Raw genomic sequence first — 24,278 nt, 5'->3', positions numbered from 1 at the left:
GGAGTCACACTGAAAGTTTACAAGCAATGTTGGAAAGCTGCTTTATTACTTCCTAGATTGTGTGATTGTGTGTTTTCCTTTTTAATGTGAAATGCTGTTACCAAGTGGACCACCAGCTTTCCACCAGACTTGTTACTGAAGATTTCAGAGTTTCCCCAAACAGCAGCTCTACCGTCCAAGGAGGGTTTTGCCTTTAATAAGGATTTTCGAAAGAATATTGCATGTGAAGGCACTTTCTAAAGTATTTCTCTAAAAACCGTTTTTTTGAGTTAATGATTCCATCACTGCAATAGCGCATGGCCTCTCGAGGCAGTTGCTTTGAAAAGGGCAACAGTTATTTGGCTTTGTGGTCTTGGGTGGGCTTTAAAAACAATCCAACATATTTCACAGCATAGTCATTGCTCATAAATAATCATGGCTTCTCCTATTTTTTTTAACTTTTTTTTTTTTTATTGGGGTATAGCCTATTAAGAATGTTGTGATAGTTTCAGGTGGACCGCAAAGGGACTCAGGCATACACATACATGTATCCATTCCCAAACCCCACTGCCGTCTGAGCTGAGTCATGGCTTCTCCTGATTGTTTGGCTCTTTTATATCTGGCTGGAAATTGAGCAGTGATGTCACCACTCTCTCCCACACAAGGTCATCAACCTGGTTGACCAGACTTCAGAAAACGCACCTACCACGGTTTCTCCAGACATGGAAGAGAAGTTTGATCACGCCCCTGCCAAGCCCGAGGCCCCCGTGGACTCCATGCTCAAGGACATGGCCACCATCATCTTAAGCACCTTCCTGCTCATCGGCTGGGTGGCCTTCATCATCACCTACCCCCTGGTAAGGCTCTGCTCCTCCACCCGCCCCACCCCCCCGCCCACCTGTTTGTGAACCCTTGCCTGTCAGTCAGTTCCAGACAAAGGCAACAAACAAGCAAATACTTTTTTCCCCCCACTTTAGAGTCAATATTGGCTTACCTTCAAAACCATTGTAATCAAAGAGATGCTCACTTCTCAGGAAATTACAGTTTTGTACTTACAACTTACAGTTTGACTGTAAAAATTGATTTGGAAACCTTGCTTGCAGATCATTTTAAATACTTAACTGTATTTTCTTTTTTAAGACTACACATGGGAATTCCCTGGCAGTCCAGTGGTTAAGACTCTGCCTTCTTGCTGCCCAGAGCCTGGGTTCCATCCCTGGTCAGGGAACCAAGATCCCACAAGCCAAGGGACATGGTCTGTCCGTGGGATTTCCCAGACAAGAATATTGGAGAGGGTTGCCATTTCCTTTTCCAGGGGATCTTCCCAGCCCAGAGATCAAATGTGTATTTCTTGGGTCTCCTGCATTGGCAGGCGAATTATTTACCATTAGCGCCACCAGGGAAGCCCTATTTATCCCCTACCCACAAAGAAAGAAACTAGACTCTGGGAAGTTCAGTAACTCCCAAGAAAACCCAGCTATTAGATGGAATTTCCAGAATTTCAACCCAAGTTGAAAAAGAGAGAGTGAGCTTTCCAGAAAACTCCCAGGAAAGTGTTGGCTACACACCCATCCTTGCAGTCACCCTCCCACGCGTGGGGACAATTAATAATCACAGTCACTGCTACTTCAAACTAGGATGGAATGTGTTGTTCAGACTAAATGAGAGGCATGTGGGCATGGGGAAGGCAGCGGGATGAACCGGGAGCCCGACCTCGGCCAGGCTCCCCACATCTCAGCCCCAGCGTCCTTGCCTGTGCGCTGATCTTCACTGCTGATCTTTGCACAAACCTCCGCCACCTGCATGGCCACGGTAGAGCTCTCAGACACCTGGTACCCATTCTTCCTGTTTGGTTTCACTCTTGTACCAATCCTCAGGCTTTCATGATTTTAATTTTTTTGGCCACACTCCCAGGTGGCACTAGTGGTTAAAAAAAAACCCAAAAAACCACCTTCCCATGCAGGAGACGTAAGAGACACAGGTTCGATCCCTGGGTTGGGAAGATCCCCTGGAGGAGGGCACAGCAACCCACTCCAGTATTCTTGCCTAGAGAATCCCATGGACAGCGGGCTACAGTCCATGGGATCGCAAAGAGTCCAACACAACTGAAGCAGCTTAGCACGCACCCTAACCAGGGATTGAACCCACACCCTGGGCAGTGAAAGCCCAGAGTCCTAATCTCTGGACCACCAGGGAATTACCCCAGACTTTCATAAAAGCCCCAGAACCGTAGAATTGAATGGAACTCCCACCACCCGGCCGAGTCCTCCACCTATATCAGAATCCCTCCTCGGCTGCCACTGCCGGCCCCTCCAGTTGGGGGAATGGGCTGTCCTAGGAAGTCTGACAGGCAGGAAGACCTCCATCCAGCCCTTGACCCGATTCTGCCCCCCACTGCCTTCTTACCAGTCGCGTCCCACCCCCGGGGTCACGTCCAGTGTCCCCCACTCCTCTGCCTTAGGCAGCCCTCCTCCCTCGCCCGCCCGTCCGCCGGGGAGCGGCTGCACTGGCCCGGGCATGTGCTTCTCCTCCCAGAGCATCCACCAGCAGCGGCAGCTCCAGCACCAGCAGTTCCAGAAGGAACTGGAGAAGATCCAGCTCCTGCAGCAGCAGCAGCTGCCCTTCCACCCACCCGGGGACGCGGCACAGGACGCCGAGCTCCAGGACTCGTCCGGCCAGTACTCGGAGAGCTCGGCCACCAGCAGCCCCAACACGTCCCCCCGAGCCTCCAACCACTCGGTCCACTCCACCGGCTCCACCTCCAAGGCTGTCACCAGCCCCTTCCCGGAGCAGGACGATGAGGGTAAAGGGAGCTGCCGTTTGCTCTTTCGTGGAAACACAGCCTGAGGACCACAGAGCCTCCGGGGGGTCTCCACGGATTTATGAAGTTCCCAGGGGTCTGCTGAGGTCTCACCCCCTCCCACCCTCGCTCCCACTTGGGGGCTGGACTTCTGCCCCATCGCTCAGCTTCTCCCCCTCAGAGGGCTTCTTTCCTGGGGGCCACCGTGGCTCCCCTCCCTCCATCTCACTCTGCTGGGGCTGACTGAGTCACCCTGGCGTCTGGGTCCAGAACATCCCCCAGGGTGGCCAGTGACCACACACATGTGCAGCTGTGGAGCCGCTTCCCTCGGGGAGGTGGGCTCAGACTGACTGTCGGGGCTGATGTTCTGGGGGGATGGATGCAGGACCAGGGCAGGAGACCCCAGAGTCCTGGGTCTCAGGTTGCAGACTCTGCTACTGGTCTCTCCGCTTCACACACCCCCACCCCCATCACGACCTGAGTGTTTCAGGGCCAGATCTTTAGGCCGACCTGTAGAGAAGCCCTGTCTTCAGGCTCCCGTCCTCACAGTAATTAATGTAAATCAGGAACAGAGGGTGGTAACCGAGGGAGGAGTCGGCCCTGGGCGAGTGTGGAAAGAGGACCCAGGGGCTTCTGCTCACCAGGGCCCCAGGGGCGTAAAACCTGAATTCTCATCCCTCCATCTGACCTCAGGGAGCTCGCAGCCACTCTGGTTTCAAGGTTCTTTAGGTCACGTCTGTCCTTTTCCCTGTTTTGACCCAGATGAGGAGACCAGCATGGTGATGGTTGGGAAAATCTCCTTCTGTCCAAAGGACGTCCTGGGCCACGGAGCTGAGGGCACGATTGTGTACCGGTGAGTGGTCTGGAGAGCCACGGACCCCCACCGCCTCACGCAGGAGCTCCCATCGGCTCCCGGGGCGCAGGGGGGTCATTGCGGTGACCAGATGGAAGAACTCCCCCAGGGAGGGTAGTGATGGCCATGGGGCCCTCCAGGTGGTGGGTCGGGACACCCTGGGCTGTGAGGCTGCAGAGGCAGCCGCTGCATCAGTGGAAGGAGCCCTGTGGGCCCAGGGCTCTCCGAGCGTTTCCTCAGCCCGCCTTCCTCTCCTCGTCCGGCAGGGGCATGTTTGACAACCGCGACGTGGCGGTCAAGAGGATCCTCCCCGAGTGTTTCAGTTTCGCGGACCGTGAGGTCCAGCTGCTGAGAGAGTCGGATGAGCACCCGAACGTGATCCGCTACTTCTGCACCGAGAGGGACCGGCAGTTCCAGTACATCGCCATCGAGCTGTGCGCGGCCACGCTGCAGGAGGTGGGTGCCCCGGTCCCTCTCCCCGCAGCCCTGGCGCCGTTTTAGGAACTGCCTGCTGGGTTGTTTTTTTTTTTCCATTTAGTTTTATTAGCTTGATTAAGGTTACATTACAATATATTTATTTTAAATGTACCGTTTGCTGCATGTCGACAAGGGTATGTACGCATTTAGCCATGAGCAGTGGAATATAGTGCACTTTCATCTCCCCAGCTTTTTTAGTTACTTGGCTGCACCAGTTCTTGGTTGCTATACGCATGGTCTTTAGTTGCGGCATGTGGGATCTAGTTCCAGGGATCCAACCCGGGCCCCCTGCACTGGGAGCTTGGAGTCTTAGCCACTGGACCTCCAGGGAAGTCCTCACCCAAACTTTGATTGTGTGGTCCCCTCGGCTGCCTGGGAAAGTCTTTGTTTGCAGGTGGCACCTCTGTCCCTCTTGGCTTCCAGGAAACGTGGCTGGTCCTTCCTCTCATTGCTAGTCAGGGCTGGTGTGGGCTAGGAGGATGCTGGTTGATGACTGGAGTCATTAAGATCATCCATCGAATCGCTTTTGCTCAGTTTCAAGGCTGTAAAACTGTTTGAGTATCATTTCGCTTCATCATAGAGTTTACTGTAGGAGGCAATGAACTTGGATTTCTTACCCTCTCATCATCTCATTATAAACTAGTAAACTGGAGCCTTGTTTGCTTATTGAAGTTAGCCTATAACTTCAGGAGAAAGTCTGCTGGAAAATATGGAAGTAGACAGAAAACATTGTCAGTAAAAATTCTCATTTCTTAAAATAACGATAAAACAAGCTGACCCAGTACCAGATGTTAATTAAAGCAAAAGCCCTCAGGCAGAGTTTTTCTAAATAAAACTGAATCACTTTTAAAAAGAGAGAGTGTAAAAAAAAAAAAGAGAGAGTGAGAGCAGTGTGCTGAGGAGCTGAGTCCCAGGGGCGCCGTGCGGTGACCCCACCTTTGTGTCTCTTGCAGTACGTGGAGCAGAAGGACTTCGCCCACCTCGGCCTGGAGCCCATCACCCTGCTGCAGCAGACCACCTCAGGCCTGGCCCACCTGCACTCCCTCAACATCGGTGAGAAGCCTCCCCTTACTGGGCAGGGAGATGACTTGCCCAGGTGGGCCTCGCCTCTGCTGAAGCTCTTTGCTGCATGGCTGGGGTCCCAGTTGTCTACGCACCTGAGGACTTTCACATTTGAAGACCAGGAGCTTTAGAGACAGCAGCGGGCCTCTCGGGAATCTGGGGAGGGCACGTCCCCATGGTGGAAGAAGTGGACTCACCTGGGGTGTTCTGTTAGTTCACAGAGACCTGAAGCCCCACAACATCCTCCTCTCCATGCCCAACGCACACGGCAGGATCAAGGCCATGATCTCCGACTTCGGCCTCTGCAAGAAGCTGGCCGTGGGCAGGCACAGCTTCAGCCGCCGCTCAGGCGTGCCGGGCACTGAAGGCTGGATCGCCCCGGAGATGCTGAGCGAAGACTGCAAGGAGAACCCCGTGAGTGATGGACACGGCTCTGTGAAAACCGCGGAGCCAGCCTCTTGTACCTTTGGGAGTCAGAACCTCCCGTTACCGACGGGCTGCAGGCTCACTGCTGGAGAGGGATTTTTTTTAGCAAAGAGCTACTCTCCCAGCAGCACATGCTGCCCCTTTAACATTGTCTCCTGTCCATGAATGAAAGAGGCAGGTGTGGGCAGTGGTCTGTTTTTCTTCCCCCCTAGTCTTCCAATCACTTTCCCCCTATTTTGGGAAACTGGGAAATCAGGGCTAGCATAAGGTGAGCAGACTTCCAGTTTTCATTCTTTTTTAAATTTTTGGTTTTCCAACTTTCTGGTTTGAGAATAGAGAGAATTGAGAGCCTCTTTACCTCTACCCCAATTCAGCATCTGTCAATATTTTTCACTTTTTCTCTGTCCCTGAAACTACTTGCATATAAGCGGCAGGCCTCCCAGCCCTTTACCCTTTAATGCTTTAGCACTTGTCTCCCAAAGACAAGTACATTCTACCTCCTAACCACCTCACCGTGATTACACCTCAACCATTAATACTGTTTCCACGATGCCTAGTATTCAATCCATATTCCAGTTTCCCTAGTTGTTCCCCAGAGGTCTGTTACAGAGCTGTCAACCAGGACCCAACCAAGTGTGTTTGTTGCATGGCATTTGAACAGTTCCTCAACCAGGGGTCAAACCCAGGCCCCCTACATTGGGAGTGTGGAGTCTTAACCACGGGACCACCAGGGAAGTCCCTGATTCTCTCTCCTTTACTTGACACGGTTCTCCCACCTTTTCTGCCCCATGACAGTGGCTCTCTGCAGAGTCCCCATGCCTCTCTGTAGAACGCCCCACTCAGGATTCACTCACCCATTTCCTCTTGGTGATGTTGAATTTGCCCATCTGTTCCTTATATTTCCTGTGAGCTAGAAGTAGGTCTAAAGGTTCAGTTGGATTCACATTAAGTGTTTTGGACAAGAACAACAGTCAGGTTGTACCGTTACTATTACTGTTCTCCTACTGGTGATGCCAAGTTGGCCCACCTGGCACGGGTATTTAACAGAGGCATATCCCCTTTGCCTGGACCGTATGGGGCAACACCCTGGCAGAATGTCAGTGTCCCAATACCAACATTCACTCAGCTAGTGATTCAGCATCCGTTGGCATCCCTTGCCTGAATCAGTCCATTCAGTTGAAACTCTACATTTGTTAGCTGACATTTTTCTATGCCCTTTCTATTTTTTTTTTAAGTCACTATGGACTCATGGATTTAAAAAAAAATAGTAATATAACCTGGTATAGTCTTATTTGTTTTTATTCCTATTCCCCCTCCTTTTTTTTTTTATAGCTTTATAATTTCTGCTTTAATAGCAATCAAGTTTTAAAAAATTGTGCAGTTCAATCTATCTATACTATTCCTTTGTACAAGGCAGATTTCAGGTAAGCATCTAAATGCTTAATGTAGAGGCTAATATTATCTGGCAGTCCTTGGTTCCTGAAAGTTGAGCTTCACCAGATGTTTCTTAAACTTCTGTGAAAATAGCTCCCATTCCTTTTGATACTCAAATTGTTCCAGATTTGCCCAACCAGAGCCTCTTTGAGCTGGGTTCTTCTTTCTTTTGCTAAGAGCCAAGTCGTGTCTGAGCACCTTGCTTTCTAGCTCAGCAAGACCCTGGAGGATTATCCGACACCTCCGCAATCAGACTTGGATGGGATCAGCCATCCTAAAATAGATAAGATGCAGCAGAGCCGTCTTATCTAATTCACTGGGGACCAGCAGTTGGTCTATTAATCAAAAAAGTTACTATAGAGAATCATAAGAAAATACATACACACTGTAAACATTTAATTTTAAGTTTAAATAACAGCTCTCTAAGAAAAATCTTTGCTGTAAAACAAGGTCTTGTTTTGACTTTGGGCCCAACTGAATGGAGTTGCTGATTTCCTCTCTTGCATTCCTCTCTTGCATAAAGCACGCTCACAATGCCTTCTGTGGGTTCTGCACTGAGACTCAGACGTTTCAAGCACCCCCTGAGCGATTTGAGAGCGGAATCCTAGCCTCGAGCTATTTATGGCCCGTCTAGCTCACAGTTGAGTCTCCCACGTCTAATCCCACAGCAGTTTTTGTAGCAACTTTCTCGTATCAAGTCTTAGCAAAGACTCAACTTACCTCAGACTTGGCGGCATGTGTGTTTATCAGCTTACGGAGGATTTAAACTACAAGGACCAGTGGCAGAAATGAGTTTGGGAAAGAGCATAGCTGAGTCTAGAGGTGAGGCTCTTGGGTTGGGATGCAGAGGGGCCAGCATGCGGGATAGGAGCGTCAGGGACGGGATGCTGGAGGGATGCTGGGGGGATGCTGGGGACATGGCAGCACAGGCTGCAGAAAACGGGGAGCGTCAGGGACGAGATGCTGGAGGGATGCTGGGGGGATGCTGGAGGGATGCTGGGGGGATGCTGGGGACGCGGTAGCACAGGCTGTGGAAAACGGGGAGCGTTGGCCGTGCCCCGAGGAGGCGGGCAGTGGCCGTTAGGTGAGAACGTCAGCACTGGTGGACTTGTTCGTCCGGTACTGAATCTGTCACCCACCTCAGGAGCGCTCTGACAACAGAATAATTTATCAGACTTGGCAATAAGACCTGCGTCTTGCCCTGGTTTGTCACTCCCCAGCAGTGACCCTGGGCTTGTCATCGAACCTCTCTGTCTGTGTCGTCATCTGGGGGTGGTGACGTTTCCTCCGCTCACCTCACGAGGCTCTTGTGAAGGGTGTGTTTTCTCCGGTGAGGAAGGTAACCAGCTCCTGACTTTCTCTCACCAGAGCCTTACGTCGTCTGGTGGAAAATCCGAGTGGTGGGGCCTGGCGTGAGGGACCCATGCCGTGCCTGGGTTACACCCCAGCATTACACCCCACGTAGATGGAGCTAGAAGTCACACACGCTGGTTTCATCTCTAGAGACGGAATGGTTTCATGGGATAAGTGAGAAATGTTAATAGATAACATCAAAGTGAACGCACTGGAAACTTGTCAAATAATCACTTTCTGGAGCTGTTTTTGAATGAAAAGCTCTTTTTTTTATTTTTTGGCCTAACCACACAGCACACAGGATCTTAGTTCCCTGACCAGGAATCAAACTCATGCCCTTAGCAGTGAAATGCAGAGTCCTAACCACTGGACTGCCAGGAAATTCCCACCAAAAGCTGTATTTCATTTATTAACAAAGGTTAAGACCTGTTGTATGCGCGAACCTGGGGTACCACAGGGATGCAAACTCAGCCCTGCCCTCAAGGAGTGATGAGCTGGTTGGGTAAAGAATAACTAGCAGCAAGGACGCATCTAATCTTCACAGCAGCCCCATGGGCTCATCCTTATTTCATGGTTGTGAATGCTGAGGTGCAGAGTGGCCAGGGGACTTCCGGGGGCCAGTGGCGGAGCCAGCGTCCCACACATTGGCTCCAGAGCCCAGTTCTTTGCGTCCAGCACTTCTCCAAGCAGCTGCACCCCATCCGCTGGTTCTCCCAAGGCACCTTCGGGGTGTTCTCCCAACAACCCCTCCTCTGCTGCTGGGTGGGAATAACTCCCCCACCCTCCAGGGCATCTGACACCCCTCGTTTCTTTTCAGACCTACACGGTGGACATCTTCTCCGCGGGCTGCGTCTTCTACTATGTGATATCCGAGGGCAGCCACCCCTTCGGCAAGTCCCTGCAACGCCAGGCCAACATTCTGCTGGGTGCCTACAGCCTTGACTGCCTGCACCCTGAGAAGCATGGTGAGTGGGGGGCTGGGCGGGGGGCAGGGCTCGACGGTGAGCAGGCGGCAGAGTGGGGGGCTCGGGAGCAGCCCCTGCGGGCGGGGGTGGTGCCAGTCTGAGCCCCCAGAGGGCCTTCTTTGCAGCTGCTCGCCCAGTGGGCCTCAGTGAACAAGGACTCGGTCCAGAGCTGGTGGAGGGCTAGTGGGGTGTCCTGAAGCCAAGTAGTTCCTGGGTTCCTGAGGTCACACAATGACCTTTGTGACCTGGGCAAGGCCCCTTTGGGGACCTCTGTTTTCCAGTTTGTGACTCCTGAGGGTTAAACAGTTTGAGATCCCTTCCTGTCCCGACGTTCGGGGAGACAGAAGGGCCATGCTCCATAAACTGGTCTCTCGGGTGTGAGCTGGCGGTCAGGGGGTCACCCTGGTCTGGGGACAGATGGTCTGGGTCCTCACTCTCCAGGCAGGAGAACAAGCCTTTCTGCCTGACTGAAGGGCTTCCCACATTGTAATTGGCCTATGACACCTACTCCTGCCTTTTAAAAAGATTTAAACTATCTTATAGTTTTGTTCATGGATTAATTTTCCTTATTCCCTGGAGACAAAATAGATTAGCATAAAGGCTCATAGATCCATTACAGTGAGGAATGACTGCTATCAATACCTTTGTACACATTATTCTGATCATCTCTCTAGAAACATATTCATATTTTTATAAAAAATGGAGTTAAATAGTACATAGTATTTTGCAGCATGCTCTTTTTTTATTATTATTGATTTATTTTTGGCTGCACTGGGTCTTCATTGTTGCACATGGGCTTTCTCTAGTTGTGGTGTACAGGCTTCTCATTGCAGTGGCTTCTCTTGTCTTGGAGCACAGATTCTAGGGCACAGTGATGCACAGATTTAGTTACCTTGTGGCATGTAGGATCTTAGTTCCCAAACCAGGGATCAAACCCATGTCCCCTGCATTGGCAGGCAGATTCTCAACCGCTGGGCCACCAGGGAAAGCACGCTCGTTTTTAACCTTCATCTTGACTCTCTGCCCACGTCCATCCACGTTCAGCCAGTGTGTTATCCTCGTGGCCCACAGGCCAGTGTGTGGAGGCAGGACAGTGTCGCCCGAGACTCTGATAGCGAGTATTTAGGATCACTCCTTTTCATTAACTGTGTGATGAGGTCTCTGCTTTTTAGCCGAAGTCTCATGTTACTGGAATGAGTTTCCGTCAGTAGCTATCAGGGCTTCCCTGATAGCTCGGTTGGTAAAGAATCTGCCTGCAATGCAGGAGACCCCGGTTCGATTCCTGGGTTGGGAAGATCCCCTGGAGAAGGGAAAGGCTACCCACTCCAGTATTCTGGCCTGGAGAATTCCATGGACTGTATAGTCCATGGGGTTGCAAGGAGTCGGACACGACTGAGCGACTTTCACTTGTCAGTAGAACCTTGAGTCGCAGGGATGCAGGCTGTTAAGGTTTTGGGTGTTTATTTGCTTGCAGCTTGAGGCTGGTCATAAGGAGTTGTGTGTCTGTTTTCCTCCTCTGCAGAGGACGTCATTGCCCGGGAGTTAATAGAGAAGATGATCGCCATGGATCCCCAGAAGCGCCCGTCAGCAAAGCATGTGCTGAAACACCCTTTCTTCTGGAGCCTGGAAAAGCAGCTCCAGTTCTTCCAGGTGGAGATGTTTGTTTTCTTCATCAGAAATATTCATTTAACCTTTCCCATTTCTTTCCAGAAACTATAGCAAAGAACGAAGAATGAAACAAATGACCCATAATCCCACAGCCGAAAGAGAACCACAGTTGGCATCTCAGTATATTCCCTTCATACAGGCAGACCTGGGAGATACTGCAGGCTCGGCTCCAGACCCTGGTGATAAGCCACATATTGCAGTAAAGCGAGTCACACATACTTTTTGGTTTCCCAGTGCACATAAGTGTTTATGTCTACACCACACTGTAGTCTAAGTATGCAGTAACATTATGTCTGAGGTCAGACATCTTCAGGGGACCTCTAGATTAGCCAGGTCACTTGGTTGATGATAAGATGTAACACAGGAATAAAGCTCAGGCAGAGGGACCTTCACCGCACCCCGGGTTGGGATGGAAGTTCTTGGTTATCTCGATCACATGTCTTGTGAACACACAGGTTTCTGTCCGTATCACGAGCTGTACCAGCTTTGAGGTTCAGCTCCAAGTGCCCCCATGTACTCAAGTGCATGCTCAGTTGCTTTGGTCATATCCGACTCTTTTGCAACCCTATGGACCGTAGCCCACCACGCTCCTCTCTCCATGGGGTTGTTTAGGCATGAATGCTAGAGTGGGTTGCCATGCCCTGCTCCAGGGGATCTTCCTGACCCAGGGGTCAAACCCCTGTTTCCTGTGTCTCCTGCATTGCAGGTGGATTGTTTACCACTGAGCCACCGGGGAAGCCCCCCATGTGCCCAAGTTGACCATCAGTTCCCGCCAAGGCTTTCCTTTTGCCGCTGCAAGTTAGCCAGCCAGCCGGTCTGATTTTATCTTTGTCAAAGATGAAGACTGTGCTCCCCACAAGGCTGCCCAGTGGACCTCTCTCACTGATGGGGACTCCGAGTGGCCCATGGTCGGGTGCATCCCCTCAAACACAGAGCAGGATTTGGATCCATAGCTGGGGCCTTCGGACCCGATACTCTTGTCACTGGCTTTTCTCCTCAGAAAGAAGTCTTGGCTTCCTGTTTTTTCTAATTGTTTGATTGAAGAATGATAAACACCTCCCCCCCGCCCCCCACCGCCCTTTAGTCATGGCTTTGTGTGTGTGGCCACACAGAAGTCACAGCATGTCAATCCAAGTGAACCTTTTTCTTGCTTCATCAGTGAATACAGATTGCACACGTGGCCCCGTGTGGCACGTAGTGTGGGTGAAACGCGGGCGAGGGGCTGCGGGCCTGTGGAGCCGGGAGGGCTCTCCCCAGCGAGCGGCAGACAGGGCTGCTCCCGGGAGCAGACAGGACCCTCGCTGCCCAGCTCAGGCAGGGGTGGCCGTCCTGTCACGCCGCGTGTCCGTCCTCGGCCCTCGGCGCCTCCACACTGACCGTCACCCGTTGCCCTGTCTCCCTCCCAGGACGTGAGTGACCGGATAGAGAAGGAGGCCCTGGACGGCCCGATAGTGAAGCAGCTGGAGCGCGGCGGGCGGGCCGTGGTGAAGATGGACTGGCGGGAAAACATCACCGTGCCCCTGCAGACAGGTGACCGCGAGGCGCCCGGGCGCCTGTGGGCGGAAGCGGTTCTTGTGAACGCTTTTGAGACGCAGGTGTGGAAGCGACAACTCCAGGTCGCTTGGGGCTCCAAATACCGCTTCTGGGGTCGAGGCTTCCTGTGGTTTGGATAGCCGGTCACCCCATTGCTCCCGTGCGTGTCCTCCTCTGTCTCTCAGAGTGACAGGTTTGTGACAGGCATGGTGTTCTCAGCGGTCATCTCTGACTGCGGGCATGATGGGAGGCAGAATTCAGACTAACGCTGCCACCCCTCACTAGGTTCAGATTGGGAAACTCTGCGATGAGGACGGAGTTAGGTCGTGCTTCTGTCCTAAGATTGCTTCATCTCCAGGTGCCCCAGGAATTGTTTTCTCTTGGAATCTGGTGGATTTGTTACATTGCCTCCCTTCTTTGTTTTTGTTTTTCGTTTTTTCTAGATCTGCGGAAATTCAGAACCTATAAAGGCAGTTCGGTCCGAGATCTCCTCCGAGCCATGAGGAATAAGGTGAGGGCCGAGGGTGCACGGCGGGGCCGGGCAGGGCCGCTGCACAGCCCGCTCCTCGTATCCCTTCCCCGTGGGTGCTCCGGCCTCCCTGAAGTGAGGAGCTCGCAGAGGCTGGGCGGCCATGGCTGCACTGGACACCTTAGCGGCTGTTCCTTCCCTTGGATGAGCCTTCTCTTCAGGGATGCTGGGGCGGGGAGCTGTGCTCTGGGAAGCGGGCTCAGACGCCGTATCCTTCACCGGCTTGCACGGTGCCCTGTTCCTGCCTGGACAGCGGATGATGAAGTCCATCTATGGGGGCCCTTCCTGCACCTGACTGCCGCTCCCCACTCTCCCCGCACCAGCCTCAAAGGCCTCCCCCAAAGAAGGGGAGGAGACCGGGGAGTGGATGGGTGGTCCCTTCACCCAGCCTCACAGCCTGTGTTCCTCGAGCGGGGGTCTGGCCCGGGTCCCACGGGCTCCTCTCCGCCGACCGTGTGTCTGTCTGCCCGTCTGCAGAAGCACCACTACCGGGAGCTGCCCGAGGAGGTGCAAGAGACGCTGGGCGCCCTCCCCGACGGCTTCGTGCGCTACTTCACCTCCCGCTTCCCCCACCTCCTCCTGCACACCTACCGCGCCATGGAGCTGTGCCGCCACGAGAGGCCCTTCCAGCCCTACTACCACGAGCCCCCCGAGCCCCAGCCCCCCGTGACTGCAGACGCCCTCTGAGCTGGGCGGCCTCCACGCTGGTGGCCTCGCTGGGACTGAGGGCCTGGTCTCTACGAGCCGCAGCCCGGTGCCTCCCGGCCGAGCAGGGAAACCAGGCCCTGAAGCCAAGTGCCTTGAGCTGCCCGCTCCGCAGCCAGCAGGGGAAGATGCCAACCCCGGGCAGAAGGAGAGGTGATGCCCCCCTGCCCACCCCCAACCTGAGGAGGAGCTGGGAAGACGCTGGTCATGAAAGCTGGACCATCGGGGGATGTCTGGGAAGGAGGACTGGTCCCAGAGGCAGAGAGGAGCGCCGTCCGTCTTCTCTCCTGGATATACTCGCTTCAGACTCGCATTTCTTTTAAAACTCCCTGTCTGATGCCAGCCTGTAGGCCTTTAAGGAAGAGAGACGAGGGACCCCTCTGTGTTGCCCACATGCTGGGTCCAGGAGCTCCCCTTTCTCGGACCAGCTAGGCTGAGCTGCACCAAGTGTGGCGTCTGCCAGGAGCAGGGCCTTGGAGGAGAGGGTCCCTGGGAGGGGGAGAGCCTTCAGAGGGTGTCGTCCCTGGGGATCAGAGAGGTCTCCTTCATCACTGGTGCACCCACAGGCTCCCAGGTCACTGTGACCAGCGTTTCCTCTGGGGCGGCGAGAGCCTTGAGCGTGGGGGCGCGGTGAGGGGACAGGCCAGCCCGGCACTCTGGAAGGCGAGGCCATGTCTGCAGGTCTCAGACACAGAGAGGATGCCGTGGCCCCGGGCACCAGTGGCCTGAATGGTGGCCCTTGGTGGGTCCATGCCTTGGGCACTCGGGGTTATTTAGGAACATCTGGGGGCAAGAGGTGATAAGTCCCCTGGCCACAAGGGGTAGAAGCTTGGACCCAGGCAGGGACAGGCCGGAGGGGCCGGAGGGGAGCAGGCCAGATGGGACATTCAGGGCCTACCTGGAGAGTCCTGGCCAGTGGGCAGGCAGTGAGGCCGCTCTGTCCCTGGGGCCAGCAGGACCGGCCAGGGGGTTGAGGGCCGAGGCCAGGGTCACCACACCCTTTGTGGGCAGGCTTTTATGTTTCCCTTGGCAGATTTTAATAACTTTTTATTTTGATCATACTGTAGAATGCTACATTAGTGTGAGCTAAACTGAACTTGAAGCTTACTCATGAAGAAGCAATGCAAGAAACAGAATAATACATCTTCTGTTTTGTAGGGTACCGAAAGCCCCAGCCCCTGGTTCTCTAATGCTGAAGAGTAAAACATTGTAGCAACACTATGTACATGCATGACACAACCTCAAAATCATATTCTCCAAATTATGTCAATACCATGGCTTTCCCCCCCCCCAAAATTGATACGTTTTAACGTTAGTTTTAGTCAAAAATTTCTCTGTCTTTTCTCTGCTGAAAGCCTTAGAGGTTTAATACAGTCAGGATATAGGTAAGGAAGCATTTTCTGTGTACCTTCTCCAGCCAGGTGGACGGACCACTGCATTTCAGTCCTGGTGAACTCAGAGATTCCACTCGGGAGGAAGAATGTTACTATCAATCTTCTCTAACTGACAGAGAGAAATCGCTGTTTATTCTCCTCTCAAGATGCTTTCTGGCAGTGGATTTGAACGAGAGCCAGTCGCCAAAACACTCATTCTGCCTTCAGTTAATTCAACTCCCTTCCTTTCAGTCTGCCTAAAGTCATTTTCTCTCTTTCTCTCTCTTTTAAAATTATCCTACATCTTTAAACCTCATCAGTTACCTCATTTAGACCTAGGAACCCCGGCATCCTCAGTCGGCATCAATGTCTCGTACGATGCTGTCCGTTTTTCAGGAACACAGAAAACCAACGTCGTCTTCTCCCAGCTCTGATGCTCCCGGGCCAGCCTCCATCCCAGCTGTTTTCATACGACTCTGCAGGTCACTTTTCCGCCAGGACGGATGGTGAGACAGTTCGAGGTGGAGAAGGAGAAGGTGCCACGGGTGATTTAAGGTGCCGTCAGCGTCCCGTGCCGCCGGGGGCAGGGTTAGGGGGTCAGCCGCATCGTCTTTGTCTCTGCTGAATGCTCTCCTGGGGAGTAGCCAGGTCATTCCCACCACCCCAGGGTTTGTCTCGTCTCTCTGTTTTGGCCCCTCTTGCCTCCAGGACAGCTTCTTTTTTTTTTTTTTTTTAACTGCCTTTTCTGCTTGTGGCAATAGTTTTTAACCATCCAACTGTCTCAAACTCGTTTATTCACTGTATTTTATTTGAGCACTTCTATATGTGCTGGACAGGATATTGGGTGCCAAAGACACAGGTGAACCAAACAGGCCAAACCTCGGCTTTCATGTGAGCCAGTGGTAGAGAGCGGGCAGGGAGTAAATACCAGCACTGCGAAGAAAACGCAGGGGTGGGGAAGGGTGTGCATCTGGGGTTGGCACCCAGCAAATCGCCTTATGTTTATCTTCTCTCCATCGCCTTTGAGAACCCAGCCACCCTTCAGTCCTCACAAGTGGCCTGTAGAGGTCTTGTATGGGTTCCTGTCATGCTGACACCTCGGGCACCATCTGGTTTATCCTGTCCTGGTCTCTAGAATTCTGGTTTCCTGTTGTTCTGGGCGGGAAGGTGTTCTTTCATGAAAAGAGGGTTCTGCAGTCGGCCACGTCCTGTCACAGCTGAGCCGCTGATCTGATCTCTTGTACGATTCCTGGAAGGCTGCATTTTCACAGGTACACCATCTTTATCTTCTTTTTTTTGGCTGTGCTGGGACTTCGTTGCTGCACATGGGCTTTGTCTACTTGTGGCGAGCAGGGGCTATTCTAGCTGAGGTCACCAGCTTCTCTTTGAGGTGGCTTCTCTTCTTGCAGATCATAGGCCGTAGGGCACACAGGCTTCAGTAGTCGCCGCGCTTCGGTTAGTTGCCCCGAGGCATATCGAAACTTCCCCAGATCAGGGGTCGAACCCGTGTCCCCTGCATTGGCAGACCAGTTCTTATCCACTGGACTACCAGGGAAGTCCTGTCTCATCTTTAAGACAGGATTTAGTCACATCTGTTAGGAATCCCAAGGACACCATCGTCTCTTTAAATCTTGTATTGAACCTTGTGTCGAATCTGTCCTTGGCACACCTGCTAGAATCCTCATGCTGCTGCTTGAGTCCTTTTAACTTCATTTTTTAAAGAGCTCCACCTGTCATGGGCGCCAGAGCATCTGCATGCTCAGCAATCATAGGTGTTACGTGATGTCACTAAAGCACCTGAGGTCTCATGCCTGCCACCCTGGGCGCCAAGTTCCTCTCCCATCTCCCCCTTTCTGAGTGCAGTAGTCCTCGTCGGCTCTCCCCAGGGAGACATCATTCCCACCCCTTACCCGAGATCTACCAGTTAGCAGGCCCAGCTAAGTGCTTGCTTCCTACCAACTCGAGAAGAAAGTTCCTTATCAGAGCTCCCCCTGATCCTACGGGTGGGGTTTGGTGTGCGTGCCATTTGTTTATCACCTCAGTGAGAGAAGGAGTCTGGTCTGACCTCGAAGATGTGAGGGGGCCCTTTGGGTCGTAGGGTTTTCTCCTCTTGGACGCTTTCTTCTGCGAAGTTGGACCGTGGCCAGGCTTGGCTTTCTCGGGACTGTTCTCATTGTATATCTCTGTTCATCGGATCCTCAGCCTTGAGGTCATCCAGGGAGGTGGGCTGGTCCCATTTTCACAGCCTTCTGTGGAAGGGCTGGAGGATAGCACAAAACACCTGATAGGAGCCTCTTTCTATTCTCTTGAGCTTTCTCCAATCATTCAGCTTCTGAAATCCCTCTTCGTATTTCCCAGTATTTTTCCTTGGCCACTCTTCACCATCTTGGAGTAGTTTCTTCAGTTGACTGATCCTTTGGGTGAGGTTTTGTGTGAATGCCATTCATTTATCACCGCAGTGAAGAAGGTGAACTGATAGCTTGTCTGATGTTGAAGATATGAGGGGGGCCTTTGGGTTGTAGGGCTTTCTCCTCTTGGACGCTTTTTTCTCTGAAGTTGGATCGGGGCCAGGCTTGGGTTTCCCGGGGCTGTTCTCATTTGTGCATCTCTGTGCACTTTGACCTTGCCTGAAGTAAGTCTCCAGGTATCCTATACAGATGAGCCGGAATTCCACTTTCCAGGGTTGGACCGTCATCATTCTTTTTTTTTTTTTGGACAATTATCTTTTAAACCAAAGAGTCTACTCTGTATATTTGGTTTTCTCTGTGAATCAGTGATTTCCCATGAGTAACTGGTCCCAGTGCTTGTATCAGGACTTAAATCCCCTCTGTATTCATTGGAAAACCACAAAGACAGCATCCCAATGAGCCTCCCCACTGGAACAGCCTTAACCAACACTTCCAGCCAAAGTCCCCACCCGGCTCGCCTCACCCCTGTTCCTGAGTGTCCGGCAGGTACAGTATCCTTCTCAGTGTCCCGGAAGCTGTGACGGGGGCGTCCCCACTGACCTAGAAAGCATTACCATTCTCAGATGCTAACTTTATGTAGTGTTCTTTTTGCGACGACCTATTTATTGAACCTATTTATATTTATTTAATTTTTACTCTGAAGTGTATCTAGTGACAGTTGCACTTGCTTAAAGCACATCAGATTTGCTTTGGATAAACACCCCTGACCATTTTAAAACTGGAAAAGTTACACTGTATCCTTCCATGGGATGGACGCCTTACAGTAGTCTTGTCATTAAAGGGTGAATAATTTGGTCAGGGTAAAAATGTTAATTTTTAAGTGATTTTTTTTTTTTTTTCTTGTTAAATTCTGTGCCATTGTGTCTTCTCTGTGGACGGTTAATTGTTTCATGGATATGTGTTAATCGTGTGATACAATCCTCTTTGTGGAACCTAAAAATCCTCTTTTTAGCTTTATATTTTATAAACTGCCAGATTGTACAATTTTTACGTGTATTTTTAAAGGTCGATGATGTGACGGTAATTATCTAAGTTAAACAGCCTATTTTTGTACTTCCTGTACAGTTTTATAACTCTGCTGATCAGTGATGGCACCTTACGCTGAGCCAACCACAAATAAAGGCAGTTTTAGATTTGGAAGCCAACTCCATCTTCTTAAAGACTTGACCACCGCTCTCAGACCAGGGGGTCGTTCTGGGCTGTCTTCCTGAGTAGGTATCTGGCTGGTGAGGGAGCAGTGGGCTCAATGGGTGGGAAGAAAGGCAGGAGGGGTGTGTTTACCTGCTGGTGTTCATGGCAGGGTCCCAGGGCTGGAGAGTCCTCCTTAGTTTCTTTATATTTTTTAAAGATTTTTTTTTTTTAATATGGACCCTTTTTAAAGAAAGTCTTGTATTGAATTTGCTACAGTATCGCTTCTGTTTTATTTTTTGGCCGCAAGGCATGTGGGAATCCTAGGACCTCCCCATCCAGGGATCGAACCCACACCCCCTGCATTGGAAAGTCCTAACCACTTGGCCTCCAGGGAAATCCCCTCCTTAGTTTCTGTGGGCAGAGCTTCCTTGAAACACTGCAGAAAGTTTCCCCTAAAGTACTGGTTCAGGTTGAATTCCAGGAAGGTGGCCAGGTTAGGACCCACATGCCTCGTGGTAAGGCAGGGGTTGGGACAGGTGTAAATAGGTTGTTGGTCCAGGAAATCCAAAAGGGGAGAAATACCAGGGAGGTAACCCAGCCAACACAGCGGTGGGAAAGACACGACCTGCATGTGTCCAAAGCACATGAGATGTCTGCCCACACGCCTAGGCACGAGCTCAGCGGCCAGCCTGGTTGGATTTTAGGATCCTGCTAACATGCTTTCACCCCTCAGGCCGCATCCCCTCTGGTGACGTCCGAGGATGCTCTGCTTTCTCTTGCACCACCAGGGGGGGTCATTCACCAGAGGATCCCAAGGACCCGCCAGCCTCAGAACAGCTTAGCAAGGGCTCTGCCTGGAGACTCGCTCCTTCCACTCAGCCAACCAGCATCCCATCCCCCCACTTCCCACCCCTATCCCCGGCCAGGAGACACAAGGGGCACCCCTGAGAGCCATGGACACTCCCTCTCTCTGAAGCATGGGTCCTTGGGTGCAGCCAAGTCCAAGGGAGCAGAAGGGAGCTGCAAGGCAGGAGGAGATGGGGGCGACAGAGGAGGAGATGTTTAGATGGCATCACTTGGCACCTGCTTGCTGCCTTCTGTCACTTGATGCGGCTCTCAGATTCCCCACGGAGCTATTGAGCCCAGGCTGGGGTCATGTCTTGGACTGGTCCAGGCCAGGGAGGGAGGTGGCTGGTAGCACCCTCACCCACCTCTGAGAACAGGGCGAGGCCAACAGGTCGTCAGGCCAGGGCCATGGACTTTTTTTTTTTTCTCCAGAGTGTAGATATACCCAATTGTATTCCATCAGTGAATACACTTGTTTGTACTATCTTTTTGTATTTGGCCCATTTCTGTCCTGTGTGCTAGACACATGCCTTAGCTTCAGGTTTGGTTCAGTCGCTCAGTCGTGTCCGACTCTGCGACCCCATAGACTGCAGCATGCCAGATTCCCTGTTCATCATCAACTCCCAGAGCTTGCTCAAACTCATGTCCATTCAGTCGGTGATGCCACCCAACCATCTCATCCTCTGTCGTCCCCTTCTCCTCCTGCCTTCTATCTTTCCCAGCATCAGGGTCTTTTCAGATGAGTCAGTTCTTCTCATCAGGTGGTCAAAGTATTGCAGTTTCAGTTTCAGCTTCAGCCCTTCCAATGAATATTCAGGACTGATTTCCTTTAGGATGGACTGGGTAGATCTCCTTGCAGTCCAAGGAACTCTCAAGAGTCTTCTCCAACATCACAGTACAAATGCATCAGTTCTTCTGTGCTCAGCTTTCTTTGCAGTCCAACTCTCACATCCATACATGACTACTGGAAAAACCATAGCTTTGGCTAGACAGACCTTTGTCGGCAAAGTAATGTCTCTGCTTTTTAATATGCTGTCTTGGTTGGATATAGCTTTTCTTCCAAGGAGTAAGAGTCTTTTAATTTCATGGCTGCAGTCACCATCTACAGTGATTTTGGAGCCCAAGAAAATAAAGTTTGTCACTGTTCCAAAGCTTCAGGAGATGGTAACAAAAAGTCACAGTTAACCCCGCCTGCTTGTCTATCTCCCGGGGCCAGGCAGGCACTGAGCTGGGATACCTGTGCCCTGGTGGCTGGCTGGCCTCAGTCCTCTCCCCCTGCAGACCAGTATTTCCTCAAGATCAAGAGCACTTAACCGGACTTGCCTGGTGGTCCAGCAAACAAGACTCTACACTCCCAACAGAGGGGGCCCAGGTTTGATCCCTGGTCAGGGAATTAGATCACACATGCTGCAACAAAGCCCAAAGATACTGTATGCCACAACTCAGACCAGGTGAAGCCAAATAAATAAATATTAAAAGAAAACACATAACATCCTTTCTTTGGTGAGAAACAAACCAGACCCTTTGACAAGGCAGAAAATCAGGTCATTACCCTGTGTCTGAGCCAATTAACCGTGAGCAGACGAACAGGGCTGTTGAGAACATGGCAGCCCCTGGGAGACCATATTGGAAAATGGCAGGGGTTTCTGGGGGCCATTTCCAGACACAGGAAGGGCAGGGCCGGCAAGACAGCAACTGAATATGTAAACTTGGCCTCTGAGCGGGTTGGCAGGTGAGCCCAGTAAGTACCCTTCCCACCCCCTCCTCCCTGAACTTCCAAATCCACCTTCCCCTCTCCCCAGCCCGGCTCAGTGACTTGGATGAAGCCATAGGAATACAGGCTCGTGAGTCTGTCTGCCTCTGCTCTGCTAAGTCACACCAGTCATTTCCAACTCTGTGCAACCCCAGGGACTGCAGCCCACTGGGCTCCTCTGTCCATGGGATTCTCCAGGCAAGAATACTGGAGTGGGTTGCCATGCCCTTCTCCAGGGGATCTTCCTGACCCAGGGATTAAACTCAAGTCTCCCACATTGCAAGAGGATTCTTTACCATCTGAGCCACCAGGGAAGTTTATCTGCAGGCAATGCAGAACTGGAAAGAGTGACCAATCACCAAGATGATTCATGACCCAATCAAGATTCCAGAAGATACCAGAAACTGGAATGCTGAGCCCAAACAAAGATGATGAGAAGTCCAGCCTTGACATTAACGACAGGGCCAGAGGTGGACGGCAGGACCGTGAGGGGCTGGAAACTCACTGACATTTGAAGACACAGGAGTTTGGCCTGGATAGATGTGGGAGGAGCTGGTGGGGGCACAGATGTCTGTCATGTGATGAGGAATGAGGGTCTAAGCCGGAAGTGGGGGCGCAGGGTCCCCGACAGCAGATCCCGGCTCTGGGAGGGAGAAGGGCTGCTAACAGCTTGAACCGCCCAGCGGGGCCAGAGGAGGGTTGCAAGGGAGCGGGTGCGGTCTCAGGAGGAACCCACCAGAGGGGAAGGGCCTCACCCTGAACAGACTAAGGGGAAGTCTCCTTTGGGTCAGAGGTTGGGTTTGGGTCCCTTCCAAATAAAGCCTGAGGGCCACCCCTCCCTGTGATGAGTTCCTAGAAAAGGGGGTGCGACACAGGAAGCAGGGTGGGGAGGTACCAGAAAGAAGGGTTCACGGGTTCACCGTGGGCCGGGGGTGGGGTGGCCATCCATTCTCCAGGATTCCCCAGGGTCACCTCTTGCCCCAGATGCCAGGCACTGAGAGGCAGCTGGTACAGATAAGAGAACCAAGACCCACAGGACCACGTCCCAAAGTTCGAGCCTCAGGGTTCCAAGGGAAGTGAAACTCAGAAAAACAGGCTCAGTGACCAAATACGTTCAGGAGACATTGAATCAAATAAAGATTCCCCGTTTACTGCAATGCCATTCGGAGGCCTTTCGTATACTCACTGGAGATTCTCCCAGCGAGGATGTGCCCTCATCTCCAGTTACTGCCTTTCATTAACGGGAATAAAGAAGGAATGGTGTTTGGGGTGGCGGAGATGATGTTATCTTTTCATCAGATTTTGTTTTCTGGAAACCCAGGAAGACGGCAGTCCCAGCCTCTCTCGAAGTTAGGTTAGGGCATGTCAGTGGCCCTTTTATCCACTGACAAATGAACTGAGGTGGTTCTCTGTTGTTGTGACACATTTCTGATTGTGGCTGGGTGGCCTCATTACAGCTGCAAAGCTTACACAGAAGTTGGAGAAAGGGCGGTCAGGGCCAAGCCCCAGAACTCGCCTGACAAGGTCCCATCGCTGCCCCTGGACCCAGACTCTGTGACTGTCACCTCTGACCCTGGACACATACTCTAATAGTTAAAAACCATAAACATCTGGTAATATCTAACTGACTTTTAAAAATTTTTCTAAAAATTTTAAGTATAGTTGATTTATATAATATTGTGTTAGTTTCAGGTGTACAATATACACACATAAAGAATCTACCTGCAATGCAGGAGACCTGGGTTCATTTCAATTCCTGGGTTGGGAAGATCCCCTGGAGTAGGAAGTGGCACCCCACTTCGGTATTCTTGCCTGGAAAACCCCATGGACAGAGAAGCCTGGCAGGCTACAGTTCATTGGCTCGAAGAATTGGACCTGACTGAAGCGACTTAGCATACACGCACGTGTCTCATAAAACCTAGCCATTAGCTTAAATCTAATTAACATTTATTGAACCTGCTCTTGGTGGTTCAAAGGGGAAGGCACAAGAAACTAGGCAGAGAAGAGAAGGAAATAAACAGACCCGAAAAGCAATTTGCTCAGAAGTCACAAAATGGGTTGAGAAGGAGAGGGGGAGTGGAGGAGGGGAAACGGTGAATGACACTCGAACCCTGATTTGTGTTCAAAACTCTAAAGTCCCCTGGGCCCCTCGAAGCCTTGGATCCTGATGCCCCCACCCCAATATTTGACCAGCATTGTGAGAGGAAGCTTTCAAAAGAACTTCTGTGAAGAAATCGAGGCACAAATGTACCAGGAGAGATCACTTCAAAGCCCGCAGAACTTCAGCAACTGTGGCCTCAACTGTCTTGGTCTCTTGCACACAGGTGTGCATGCTCACTCCTGTCTGACTCTTTGCAACCCCATGGACTGTAGCCCGCCAGGCTCCTCTGTCCATGGGATTCTCCAGCCAAGAATACTGGAGTGGGTTGCCATTTCCTTCTACAAGGGATCTTCCCAACCCAGTGATCAAATCCCAGTCTCCTGTATCCTCTGCATTGGCAGGTGGACTCTTTACCCCTCGACCACCGGGAAAGCCCTGTCTTGGCCCCAGATGCATACTCATTTGTGTCTTTGCTAAGCCAGGACTTTCAGTGGTAGGCGCTGAGGGGCAGGCCTGTGAGAGCAAAACCTCTGCTTGTGGGTGAGCCCAGCTGGCTGCCAAGCACCCAGCTCTGAAACTGTCTGTTGGTACAAAACTACTCTGCCAAGGGAGGGGTTTTTTAAATTTCTAGGTGAAGTGGCAGATGTGAAAAGATCTGAGAACACAATCATTCTTAGGTGTAAGTGGTTTTGGGTAGCAGGGTGTGTCAAATACAGGGAAGACCCTGCCTGCTCCCTGATGTTGCCAAGCCTCCTGCAGGGGTTCAGTGGGCGGCTCATCCTGGATCTGTCTCATTCATCCAAGGCCTCAGAAGCACAGAAA

At 51.8% G+C, this 24,278-nt stretch overlaps 1 protein-coding gene across 1 annotated transcript in view; it reads left to right on the top strand.

The window, feature by feature from the left end:
* Window positions 1-18,765, top strand: part of ERN1 (endoplasmic reticulum to nucleus signaling 1) — an 83,470-nt gene extending 64,705 nt beyond the window's left edge. The window contains exons 12-22 of the mRNA XM_061144388.1: window positions 645-836; window positions 2,515-2,782; window positions 3,542-3,632; window positions 3,899-4,088; window positions 5,063-5,162; window positions 5,386-5,585; window positions 9,202-9,349; window positions 10,872-10,999; window positions 12,424-12,547; window positions 12,994-13,061; window positions 13,557-18,765. Coding sequence (XP_061000371.1) covers window positions 645-836; window positions 2,515-2,782; window positions 3,542-3,632; window positions 3,899-4,088; window positions 5,063-5,162; window positions 5,386-5,585; window positions 9,202-9,349; window positions 10,872-10,999; window positions 12,424-12,547; window positions 12,994-13,061; window positions 13,557-13,766 — 1,719 coding nt within the window. The 3' untranslated portion in view covers window positions 13,767-18,765. The remainder of the gene's footprint in view (window positions 1-644; window positions 837-2,514; window positions 2,783-3,541; window positions 3,633-3,898; window positions 4,089-5,062; window positions 5,163-5,385; window positions 5,586-9,201; window positions 9,350-10,871; window positions 11,000-12,423; window positions 12,548-12,993; window positions 13,062-13,556) is intronic.
* The last annotated feature ends 5,513 nt before the right edge of the window (window positions 18,766-24,278 follow it).

The sequence above is a fragment of the Dama dama genome, chromosome 5, assembly GCF_033118175.1.
Source record: "Dama dama isolate Ldn47 chromosome 5, ASM3311817v1, whole genome shotgun sequence".
Lineage (NCBI taxonomy): Eukaryota > Metazoa > Chordata > Mammalia > Artiodactyla > Cervidae > Dama > Dama dama.
The sequence above is the reverse complement of the archived record's forward strand: the minus strand, read 5'-3'. Positions and strand labels throughout refer to the sequence as shown.